General features: G+C 45.3%; 1 protein-coding gene across 1 annotated transcript in view; it reads right to left on the reverse strand.

The window, feature by feature from the left end:
- Positions 1-813: 813 nt before the first annotated feature.
- Gns (glucosamine (N-acetyl)-6-sulfatase) overlaps positions 814-12340 on the reverse strand; it is a 39745-nt gene continuing 28218 nt past the window's right edge. The window contains exons 11-14 of the mRNA XM_004632129.2: positions 6084-6191; positions 4843-4953; positions 3398-3558; positions 814-1482 (exon numbers count right to left, since the gene is read on the reverse strand). Coding sequence (XP_004632186.1) covers positions 1404-1482; positions 3398-3558; positions 4843-4953; positions 6084-6191 — 459 coding nt within the window. The 3' untranslated portion in view covers positions 814-1403. The remainder of the gene's footprint in view (positions 1483-3397; positions 3559-4842; positions 4954-6083; positions 6192-12340) is intronic.

Genomic DNA, 12340 nt, shown 5'->3' on the forward strand with positions numbered 1-12340 from the left:
TATCACCAATTAGCATTTTTTTCTTTTTTCCTTTTTTGGTCTATTTGAGATAGAGTCTCACTGTGCAGCTCAGGTTGGCCTGGAGCTCATTTTGTAGCCCAGGCTGGTCTCAAACTCACAATGAGGCTTCCTGCCTCAGCCTCCCAAGTGCTGGGATTATAGGCATGTGCCACCACACTTGCCCTAATGTTAGCCTTCTTCGAAGAAAATGTTGTAAATGAAATTAGTCTTCAAGCCAAGAAACAAAAATGTAGGCACGCTAACCAGAAAAACCAAGCAGATCTGGCTTGACATGGGACTAGTAAATAGAGGCCTAATTTCAGTCTAAGGCTCCAAAAACTCAGAAGAACCTATCTGAAAAGGGAGGTGCAAAAACAATAGTTGATACAGTGCATCAATTAGAAGAAATTTGTGCATCTTAAATGAAAAGAATGGTGACAGCAAAATGCAGATAGTCACAATGACTTCACACATTGCGCCAACACTACAGGACAGGCACTTCCTACAAGTCCAACCCTATAACCTGTTAACCCAAGAGCCCTATCTAGGCTCCCAGAAAACACCAGGGCCCTCGCCCTTGGCCGACCCTTCTCCCCAACCTACACTTGAGCCTTTTTTGAGGAGGAAGTTTCAAGGCAAGAGCTGTTTCTGAGACACTGCTAGTGCTGTCTGGCCCTCTGTGGGATCAGTCACCACTAGAAAGCAGACACCGTCTCCTTCAATGTTACCTGGAATTAGCCTTTACCGGAGCTCGCTGCTGTCAGTGCAGCACCAGCCCAGAACCCCAAAGAAATGAACAGAGCTTGGTTGACATGTTTTGAATTTGACGCCTTAATTTATCATACTGTGATAAAGATTTTATAAACAATGCATCTCTACTTATGTAAAAACAATGGAACTTGTTCTTAGTCAGATGACTCAGCTCTGATGGTTGTTCTTCAAGCCATGTGATGCTAGTAATTTTGACAGTGAGTGCAGAGTCTGAAATGTTATGCAAGTCCTTTGCTTTTAGATAGGGCTATATCACAAATTTCCTTCTTTTTTGTCCTGAAGTAATGCCATTTACCTGAATGGTTTTATAAATTCAGACTCTGACCACACAGGGAGTAATCAGGAACTGTGGCCCCAGAACAGAAAGGAAATGGCAGGACAAAGACCTCAGGAGGCTCGGTACTATCTGAGGAGGAGACCGAGGAAAGTCACTCCCGACTCATGGGCAGAGTTCACAGTTTAACAAGTTATACAAGGAAGTCAGCTGATTGGGTTGCTTTTCAAACAGGACTTAAAAGAGCCAGTCCACAGCTTCCAGGTATGTTCTCCAAGATGACCTGCAGACACCTACTGTGCTCACTGCACCAGAACCAAGGGTGCAGGGATCCAGCTGTGCAGGGTGCAGCCCACCACTACAGAGGATGCTTCGAGAACCTTCGGGTCCTGATGCTGCCATGATTGCTGAACATAAGACGGGGGTCAAATCTGTATCTGAAGACAAGAAAAGAAGGATGTTACATTAATTAGCCAGACCCTAAGAACTTCATCAGAATATTAGTGCGTGAGAAGGTTAGCATGAAGGGTTATAAAGAAAACATCACCCGAAGAGAATCTCCTGAGAAAGTCTGTAGTATAAATTTAGCATGAGGACTGAAGAACGTTTTCACTGCAAGCCAGCAATGTTAAGATCATGTAGTATAAGCTGAAAGGAGAAACACCTAAGGTTCATCTTGACAGGAGGCACAGAGCAGCTAATTTTGTTTTTTTCACAGCCCTCTGCTCTTGCACAGTAAGACACAAGACTGGCAGGAAGGATTTCCACAAGTGTGCACCTCCAACGTGTATCTGAACCTGGCTTATGAGTACAGAGAGGTCCTCTGACCGCCAAGAAGACCACAAGTGGGGCCGGCCAAATAGCTCAGTGGATTAAAGCACCTGCAAGCAGGCGTAGGGGCCGGAGTTCAATCCCCAGGCCTGCAGTGTCAGGCCCGCCTCCAGGGCGCGCTGAGCCAGCAATTGAGACTGGGCATGGTGGCGTGCGTCTGTAATCCCAGCTCTTGGGAGGCTGTAAACAGGTGGATCACTACGAGTCTGATCTAGTACTGTGACCCTGAACACCCTGTAGACCCTTCCCTAAAATACAAACAAACAAACAAACCCTGCATGGCACTGATGTGAAATGTATGGTACAAAATGAAAGGCCCACTGATTCACCACTCAAGGGGAAAGGGAGAGTAAACGTTGAAAGGTAACTTGAGGGTAGACATGGCAAATTTAAGGAATTACACTGGCCTGTGCAGGTAAGAAATTGTGGCACAACTATTATTTGAGAGCTGTGATTGGCCAACATTTTAGTAAAGGGCTAGATCATTAATATTTTAGGGAAGTGTGACTACCATGTCCCAACCACTCAACTTTACAGTCGAGATGCAAAAGTGGCCATCAATCATATGTACAGGAATGTGCGGCTGGGTTCCAACACTTCCACAGAGACATGGATGAGTAAAGTTACAACTTTCCATCAGCTTAGGGCATCAATTCCCTCTCCTATAGTGTCATATAAGAACTGAAATGAGGGATGGGGAAGATAGCTTAGTGGTCTAAGCACCTGCCTGGCAAGTGCAAGGACCCAGGTTCCGTCCCCAGTACTGCATGCTGTGCTAGCCCCGGAAGCCCGGACATGCATTCCAGCCACTGAAACTGGGCATTGTACATGCCTGCAATCCCAGCGCTGAGGAGGTTGAGACAGGAGGATCACTACGAGTCTGAGCTGTGTAGTGAGATCCTCTACACCAAATAAGCAAGAACGAACTGAAACGAGCCTTTCCCAGTGACACCATGATTTTTAACCTTATAATTCTCAAATAAGTGACTGTTCTTGCCTTAGCAGCTCATGTGCCTCACATCCTGGCCACGCCACCAGCACCCTGCTTGTTAGGCTCCTGTGTCAGAGGAGCAGGAATCTGGGCTGGCAGATGAGAAGCATCTTTTTCATCTCCACATATGGTTGATCTATATGTATAAATTTACACTTATTTTTACGTATGTTTAAAGTATGAAACTTACTGTAAATATTCGACTTTCTGTAACTGGGGTTTTGAGGAAGCTGTGGAAACAGTATCAAAGATTTAAGAAGCCTGGGTGTCACTCAAGTTGCACCATGACAAGAACCACAGCAAGGGAAGAGAAAGAGGACTGCGTGTGGACGTGGGGCTGTGCCTGCAGCTACAGCAGCAGATGGCAGCGAGAGCCAAGGGTTCAAGTCACCAAGCATCAAGGACACAGCCTGCCTTCTCTGCAGCAGAACAGACAGCTCCCCTCAAAGGAAAAATGACCCACCATGCTCCCTCATCTTCCAGAAAAGCAGGATCACTACAGTTTTGTGAAGTAGAGACAGGAAACTTACCCGGGGTCAAAAACCCCTGGAGTTCTGCAGGTTGGCCCAGAACAGGACTGTAACATCATCAACCGGTAGTTCATCTTTCCCAGAAGCTCTGGGTCTATACTTTTAGCGATGTTAGTGATCTGGTCTGGGTCTGCAGTCAGATTATACACCTCTACAAACACCTAGAGGGTGGAAGAAAAAAAAAAAGGCCAGGGTTGCATTTGAGCAGATATTCCTAATGTGAGTTATTCCTAAACAGGAAGAGAGGATGCAGATTAAAAAACCTAAAGTCCAGTGGGTTTTTCTCAATTCCAGGCCCTCAGAGGGGCCAGCTCAGCTAGGAGCAGGAATCCATCCATGCTGGGGGTCACATGGGTCAATGGCCCCATGGTAGGGGCCACCTGCACACCCTATGCTCAGGCAGCGGGAAGGGCACAGGGAGGACACGTCCCACCTTCTTGTAGCTGCAGCACAGAACACAGGCAGGGCCTCCAAGGCAAGGTCTCTGATACAGACTTTAGTCATAAATGATGATAGTTACCATGCAAAGATAAGGTTCAGAAAAATGCGAATGTGGGGGAAAGTGCCCTAACTTTTGTTACACAAGTGCTGTTTTTATATTTTAAAAAGTAGCTATGGGTGTGTAACACCAATCAGGGAAAGATTACTTCTCACATTAGCTATGTCTAAGGTCAGGACTTCCTTCTCTCTCTCTGTATGCTCTTTTTAAAAGCAGTCTGGTGACCGTCTGGAAGTCAGTAGGCAAATGCCCCCTAGAATGGCTTTGTGTAGCTGCCCTCAGACCAGCACGTACAGCTATCAAAACCACTGTGGGAAAGAGGAACAAGAACTGAGTTTGAGGGAAACTTTCCAGGGCCCAGTGTGCACTGAGCGGCACGTGGAACAGCGGGTGAGTCAGGTCTGGGAAGCAGAGACCAGCAGCTGCCCACAGGGGAGAGGAGGGGTGCTGGGTGGGCAGGAGAGCGCATGCCAGTAGCAGATCACCAGAGACTGGGGCCTGCGTGCTCCCTCACATCATCTGCACTCATCTTCGCTGGCCCCAAAGCCACTTTCTCCCAAGGATGGCGCCCTTGGGCCTTTGCCCCCCTTAAATCTGTTTGAAAAGCACAGGTCTGCAGTGGGAGAACAGGAGTTTCTTGCTAAGTCAGCTGCTGGTCAGCGTTCTAAGGAAATTCGCTAGTCCTCGCCTCCATGGAAGTTGTGGTGCTTCGCTTTTACCCCAGCCACCAGGGAACTCGATGTGGTGTGAGCAGAAACCCAGGATCACAGAGAAATAAAGGATGGCCCTCTGGAATGCCCTTCACTGAAGGACCCTAAGCTGAGGTGTAGAAGGGACCCCTCATCTCCCCTAGGGAGCACCCCTGGAACTACACGTATGGCAGTGAGTCAGTCTGGGAAGGCATGACAACACCACAGCGGGGGAGGTGCTGACAGTCTCCTCTTACCTCCTGGTCATCAAACTCACAGTACTGCAAATTCCACAGTGCTGACATTGTCCTCACACAAGCATAGGTGTTGTTATAAGCATCTTCACAAATGCAGTCTGGGAAACATTGCTGCAGACACATTTAAAACGTTAAATGAGGACCCTTCTTCCATGGTAACGAAAAACTAGCTGCTTACAGGGGCAACCAAGTTGGCCGAATGTGATAGAAATGGGGAAACCTTCCAGAGAAGCCAGTGAGTCGAAAACAGAAGCGAGGTGCTTTTCTTTACGGCCAGCTAACTTGACAAAGGAAATACACATATGCCTCTGCCATTTGTAAGCTTGCCATCTGTGTCTGCTAATCTTCTGTCAAGAATTAGTTGTAATGAGCACCTATAAAGTATATGAGTTGTCAAGGAGAAGAAATATTCAAATGAGTCACTTTAAGGACTATTAAGAACTATCATCCTAGAACGGAAGATGAAAAAGCTAAAATGAGCTTTGTGGAATTATCTGCAGACAAGTCATTTATTTATTTGATTTTTTTTATTTTTTTGCGGAACCAGGGAACGAACTCAGGCCCTTGCACTTGCCAGGGAAGTGCTTATTCCACTGAGCCATCTCCCTGGCCCTTATTTGATTTTTTTAAGACAAGTACTCAGTCAAAGCTGGCTTTGAACTCATGATCCTCCCTCAGCCTTCGAAGTGATGGGATTATGACATCACATGCAGCCCTGTAAGTTACTTAAGAGTGCTGTCACCAAATACAACCTAACTGTAACCCACTTTATCCTACCTCCCACAGGCTCTGTTATTCCACTGTGGGTTGGTGCTTTACTCTATCACCACTTCTACTATCAGAAGAGTCAAATTCAATTAAAAGCCTGTTTCTCCTTCTCCAAAGAGAGGCCAACATGGCTGCCACCAATGTAAGACACACACAATGCTGTCACACATGGGAACCCCCTTTGCATCAGATGCCGGTAAAGCCATCCCTGACAGAAGATGGTTGGCTGCTGGGAGGAGTGAGATCAGGGAAGAGAACTGCTAAGAGTATGCCCATATACATGAATTTGTTACATAATCGAAAGAAACCTAGGCAGGCCTTCTGCCAAGTGGGCAGCAGCACTCTCAGATCACTGAATTACTTCTGTCAATCTTATCTCCCACAGTCGGGTGACACAAGCCATTCCTAAGGGGTTTCATACTGGCTCTTGCTGTGCTGTAGTGAGAAGCTGTCTAGTGCAAGCTACTACTCACAGACACTCCAGGGCTCAGAGATGGACAGGTTGGGTCCGTGACGTTGCGACCTTCTCCTTGATATTCCACCAGAATATCTGATCGCCAAGTCAAATTACTGCCACCTCTCTAGGGAAGAAAAGCAAAGGCATGTGATTGTGACAAAGATAACAGCATTCTTGTTCTACTGCCAAAGGGAACCTGACTTAACTAGAAAAGCTCATCTAGTGTCTCAAGCAAACGACTAAACTGAATACATATACAATCTATGGAGCATCGTGTCTGGTATTTACAGAGGCTTCAAGTGAGGGTCAAATGCTTGGACACTTACTAGTTCCTTCCCAAGATGACTTCTGTGAAACAGGCTTGGAATGGAAATTAACAGTGTAGCTAATCAGAATCACTGGACAAGTTGCTCTGTTCAGATTAAATCACACTACTTCTGAGATGTATAAAAAAATGTTTAAATCCCTCCTTGAAGTACTCCTCACGCTGAACACACTCGTATCATTCTTGCCACTTTTTTTTTAAAAAAATTATTTTATTTTTTCGGGAACCAGGGTTTGAACTCAAACCATTGCACTTGCCAGGGGAGCGCTTATTCCACTGAGCCATCTCCCCAGCCCCCATTCTTGCCACTTTTTTTTTTTTTTTTTTTTTGGTCAGATCATCTCTTTATTGATATATTTTCTTTTGCTTCTTCGCTAGCTGGATACTCCACAACGCCGTTGTTGATGTGATCTATGATGTCATGAGGGTGTCAGCTGTCCACGTTGCAGCTTACAGATCCCCAGGATCTCCCTAATGGTTCCGGAAAGTTCGCTGGCTAAAGACTGGTGCTGCGTCTGTCGGGCAATGTTGACAATCTCATCAAAAGTGTTATTTCTGCTGTGTTTAATGTTTTTCTGCTTCTTTCTGTCTGTTGGTAGCTCCTTGAGAGCTTTGATGATCAAGGCAGAGGCAGAAGGCACCACTTCAATCTGAGCCTGTCTGTTCTGAATGGTCAGTTTCACCATGATCCGCAGGCCCTTCCAGTCACCAGTTGCCTTGGCAATGTCATCCCCTACTTTTCTTGGAGATAGACCCAAGGGACCGATCTTGGGGGCCAGGGCAGATGTGGCGCCAACTTCACCACTGGTGCACCTCAGGTACACGACTTTAATCTCGTTGGGGTCGAACTTGGGTGGCATGCTGGAAGTGGCTGGTGTCAGATGAACCCGGATTCGGAATGACAGAAGAAAGTTGCACCTTAGCTCCTTCTAGCCAAAAGCTGAAAGGTCTTGCCACTTTTTGAAGCCGTGCTGGGATTCTCTCTTATATTTTCAGTTGCACTGTTGTACCTGCCTTAATGTCCTGCATTGTTTCAAATATTTACCTCTCATGGTCACTTTGACTTTGGGGGAAGAGCCAGAAGCTGCCCAGAGCCAGATCCAGTGCATACGGTAAATGAGCACACCATGGCATGCCGTTAGAAGCCCGCCTTTCCACTGGGTGGCACTTGGCAGCAGCATCCACGGTACTGTTTTTAGCTTTTTGAGGCAGGGTCTCACTATGTAGATTTAGACTGGCCTCAAACTCAGGGCCATCCTCCGTATCCTGAGTGCTAGGATTACAGGTGTCACCATGCCCACCAACGTCACAATATTTTTAATCACATCATGTAAAGATCTCACAAAAGAGGACTTCCTAGACTGTTTCAGAGAAAGACAAGAATGAGGGGATCAGTGTGTGTGTGTGTGTGTGTATGAGTGAAGTGAGTAGGAGTATTCTGAGAGGAATTGATGACTATGTCTTTTACTGTAATAATTTTTGGTTGAGACAGGCTCTATGTAGTATAGGCTGGCCTTAAACACATGACAATCCTTAAGCTTCAGCCTCCTGAGTGCTGGGATTACACCTGGTATTACTGTAATAAATTATTAATATGTAACCATTCACTGTGTGTACTGACCACATCACATTCCATAATAACTGTCCTGAGCCTATATCAAAGTACATATTACCTAATACACACAAGGACTAGACAGAGGCAAAGTTTAAACAGGACTGATGTGCTAAGGGTTATAAGAGGTTCGGGGTGCCCCAGAATAAAGGGACAATCTACACATTAACTTGTTCATCCACAGCACACTGGGGGTACGAAAGGAAAGAAATGGCAGCATTTGAAATGTGAAAGTTGAGGATCGGCCAGATAGCTCAGCAGACTGAAGTGCCTGCTTAGGCAGACAGGAGAGAGGAGTTCTGTGCCGGCCCTGCCCCAGGGGCGCACTGAGATAGTGACTGAGGCTGGGCGTGGTGGCCTGTGCATGCAATCCCAGCGCTTGGGAGGCTGAGAACAGGAAGAGCACTAGGAGTCTGAGCTGTGCAACGAGACCCTGGAGACCCTGTACTACATACATAGAAAAAAATGTGAAAGTTGAGGACAGGCGTGGAAGTGGCGACAACAAGAAGAACTTGGAAGAAATTGTGGATGAAAAGCGTGTAATATAGGATGGAAGAACAGTGGTTTCATGAAACCAGCTTTCAGCAAGAAGGGGTACAGGACAGGAAGGAGGGCTGGGATATGCACAGTAAGGGGCCATGAACATCAGGCTGCACATCTGTTCTATAAAGCAAGCTGGCATGGTTGTACCGTTCATGTAGTCCCAGCTGCTCAGGAGGCTGAGGCAGGCGGATCACTTGAGTCCTTTAGTTCAAGGTCAACCTGTACAATACAGTGACAAGCATCTCCTAAATAAAAGAATGGCAGGTGACAGAAGAAGGGATACTTTGGAATGAGGAAGTAACACTCAAGGCTGTACTTTAGCACCCTGTGTGAGTGGCACATGCTGGTAATCCTGGCCCTCAGAAGGCTGAGGCAGGAGGACCACCGAGAGTTCAAGGCCAGCCTGGACTACAGAGTGAGTCCCTTTTGAGGGAAGAAAAAAGTGCTGTACTTTAGAACAGACAAGCAAAGAGAAGAATGAGAGAGGGAATGGAGGTGGAGACCAGGCTAGAGCTCATAAAATGGTCTAAAGCAGTGATGGCGAGTCGTTTAGTGCTTTCAATGATGTGACTGCTGAGGTTTGCCACCAATCCAAAGGCTGGGTGGGAGCTTGTTTGCAGTGCATCCTCTCAGGCCCTGCCCTGGTCCAATGAGGCCAAATCTGTGAATTAGTAAGACCCTCAGGTGCCTTCCAGAAATGATGCTCCCAAGTGTGGTCCTGGGCCCAGGGGCATCAGAAGCAAGGTCACAGCCTTTCCACAGGTGGAGCAACCTGAGTTATCAAGCCCCACAGATACTGCTGGCAGAGGCTGCTCTGTGAACTCTTGTTCAGAGAAAGCCAAACAGGATGAACACAGGTTGCAATGGGTGCTAGCTTGTGCAAGGCCTTGAATGTCAAGTAAAAGGCATCAGAGACAGAACTGTATCCTAACTCAGTGTTCTATACTGACACCTGAAAAATCCTGTGCAGCTTCAGGGCTCAGAAATTATGAGGAAGCAAGAACTACAGAAGTGCTATTACCCTGAGGAGTCCTCATGGTGCCTGTCGTTAAGCCATAAAAGCTGGGTGTCAGGACAAAGCTTATCTGACACAGGCGACCACCCCTCAAAGCCCACACTGGAGGGTTTTGTGTACAGAGAAAAGTACCTGGAAGGCTACATCAGTCAGTCCTGAAAATACTATACATTAGAATCATGGAGTGAGCTTAAAAAGCCAATATCCCACACTAATTCAGAATCTAGAAGCAGAACCCTGCAATAGAATTTTAGTGTTCTAGGTGATTCTAATGGTCAAGTTTGAGACTCATGGTCCACAGGGATTACCTTTTTTCTCTGGGAAAGGCCAGAGAGTAAATACTTATGCTTATACAGTTTGTTAAATCTAACAAACTGAGTGTGGCTGGGTTCTGGTATAACTTCATCCTAAAAAATGGGGTAGGCTAGATTTGGCCAGTAGGTTGCTCTAGTCCAGTAGAACTTTCTGACCAGAAGTTCGGTATTGGTGCTGTTAGAATGCCATGGAGCATTCTAGTGTACTAGTGTGGCTAGTGTAATGAACTGAATTTTCCATTCTACTTTAGATAACTTAAATAGCCACATATCACTATTCAATTGAACTAATAACATTAGCATTTCACTGGAATAACCTCAAAAACAAATCATGACAAGTGTCAATTCTAAGTAGCACTTTCACAATTGTGCAGAGAAATTAACTATGTACAGCAGAGTAATTTTTATCCTAAAATAAATCTAGTTTTTTTTTAGTTAGAAATACATTTAGTAAGGTACATAGTTGTCCAACATTTTTCAGGTAACTTGAAAAGTAGATTGTAAGTTTACTTGGAAGAGAGATGGATAGCGTCCTGCTAATAAGCAGAAAGAAGTACCTATACAAGTTACTACGCAGCTTTAAAAGACAAAAGGATACTGGTACCAGGCTAGATCTGTACAATAGAAGAGCCAATTGTGTGAAGAATTCTATCTTTGATTCAAATCATAGAAGAAAATCAGCTGTAGATGTATCAAGGATTAGGATGCTCAAGACGCAGAATCTCAACATTTTTTAGAAAGAAAATGAAAGACAGTAACTTTCTAATCTTAAAGTTTAGTAGATGTTTTTGTTTGTTTTTTTGGTTTCATGGGTGGTTCTGGGGAGCAAATGCAAGAAGCTCTCCCCTGAGCTGGACACTAAGCATTCATTCAAGGAATGATGCACACATTTGAGTCCTGTGTTCTCATAGGAGAAGGACAAGCCATAAACAGGATAGGTAGAAACAGAGGCATTTCATGGGGGAAGAAACACAAAAACAATAATGCAACTTAAAAATGGGCAATAGCTAGGCAAACCTAGAGACAAAGAAGGTAAGCGGGTGCTGCAGGGTGAGTCAGAGAGCACAGAGGAGCGACTCATGGTGTGGCTGGGGTTTCTCAGCAGGATGACAAGATCCATCGGATCATGGTGATGGTTGGGTGATTCTGTGCATACACCAGAAACTAGGCATGTACATTTTAAACTAGTGAACTGTATGCGAATTAAACTATTAACAATGATTCACCACAGTAATAAATGCACTGTGAGGCCAAAGATCATTTTTCACACACTAGACTGACAAGCTATATGACAATTTCATGCAGAACTAAAGAAATTCTCATACATGGTGGTAATGTAAATTAATAAGACCATTCTGCAAAATCACAGTGACACGTGTAGTTCCTGTATCCTGGTGTCTACAGTAGGTCATGGGGAGACACATCTAACAATGCTATAGCCTCGTGCAATGAAGTTAGAATACCAGAAATGCCCTGTGACTGACAGAAGACAAAGTTGTGCTGCATTTAGACAACAGGATATCACACAGCAAAAACAACATGGACTCATCTTGGAAACATCACAGGATTTTTAAAAAGCCCAACATTACCCCCAGTACAGTATTGATTATACAGCTCAAAACAAGACCCACCTAGGTAGACTTTTTTGGGAGGCCTACATGATAATTTAACATAAAAACAAAAGCAATAGCTGTGGTGTTGGCCCCACGGGGCAGGCAAGGGATGGGGTTCAGTGGAGCACCAGTACAGGCAACACTGAGGGGGCTTGTTCTGTTCCGTGATGCGGGGGTTAAACCCAACCTTGCACATGCCGGGCAAGTGATCCGCCCCTGAGCTGCATCCCCAGCCTGGGAACATTTCTTTTCAATGGGGTGGTGGGTTCATGGGTTTTTATTGTGATTCATGACTTATGTGACTCATGCAAATTGTCTTGTATGAATGATACACTGCTTAATAAATTATAACACAGTCAGACAAATCACTGAGTAAGATTCACTCAGAACTACATGACCCGAAAGAGCCAACCCAGATGACTAAGCCAAGTTTAGTGCTTAGTGACCTTTCCAAACTGCGCTTGGGCACAGTCACATACAGGCTTCATGGGGATGAGGTGCAGGGGTGAATCAGGCCTTTTCACCATGGCAGGCATCTTCCCAAGGCGGTGACCTCAGAGCTACACCATTTAGTACTGACTTAACAGTCTAGGTTTGATTATGCACAACTGAACCAATTCTCTAGAGGATATTTATAGGGTTTTCATTTCTCTCATAATTTGCAGGCACTTTTGTATACATAACTCTGTGCAGTGCCAGACAGAGTAGGTACTCTAATATTTCTTGAATGGATTTTTTTCCCAAATCAAACTGGTAGGACAGTTTCAATAATTAACACATTGCATACATTCTTCCTAGTGGTTAATTGCTGTACAAGATGCGGACATGATATCCTATTTACAAACACTATT

Source organism: Octodon degus, unplaced genomic scaffold, assembly GCF_000260255.1.
Source record: "Octodon degus isolate 3935 unplaced genomic scaffold, OctDeg1.0 scaffold00047, whole genome shotgun sequence".
NCBI classification, from domain to species: domain Eukaryota; kingdom Metazoa; phylum Chordata; class Mammalia; order Rodentia; family Octodontidae; genus Octodon; species Octodon degus.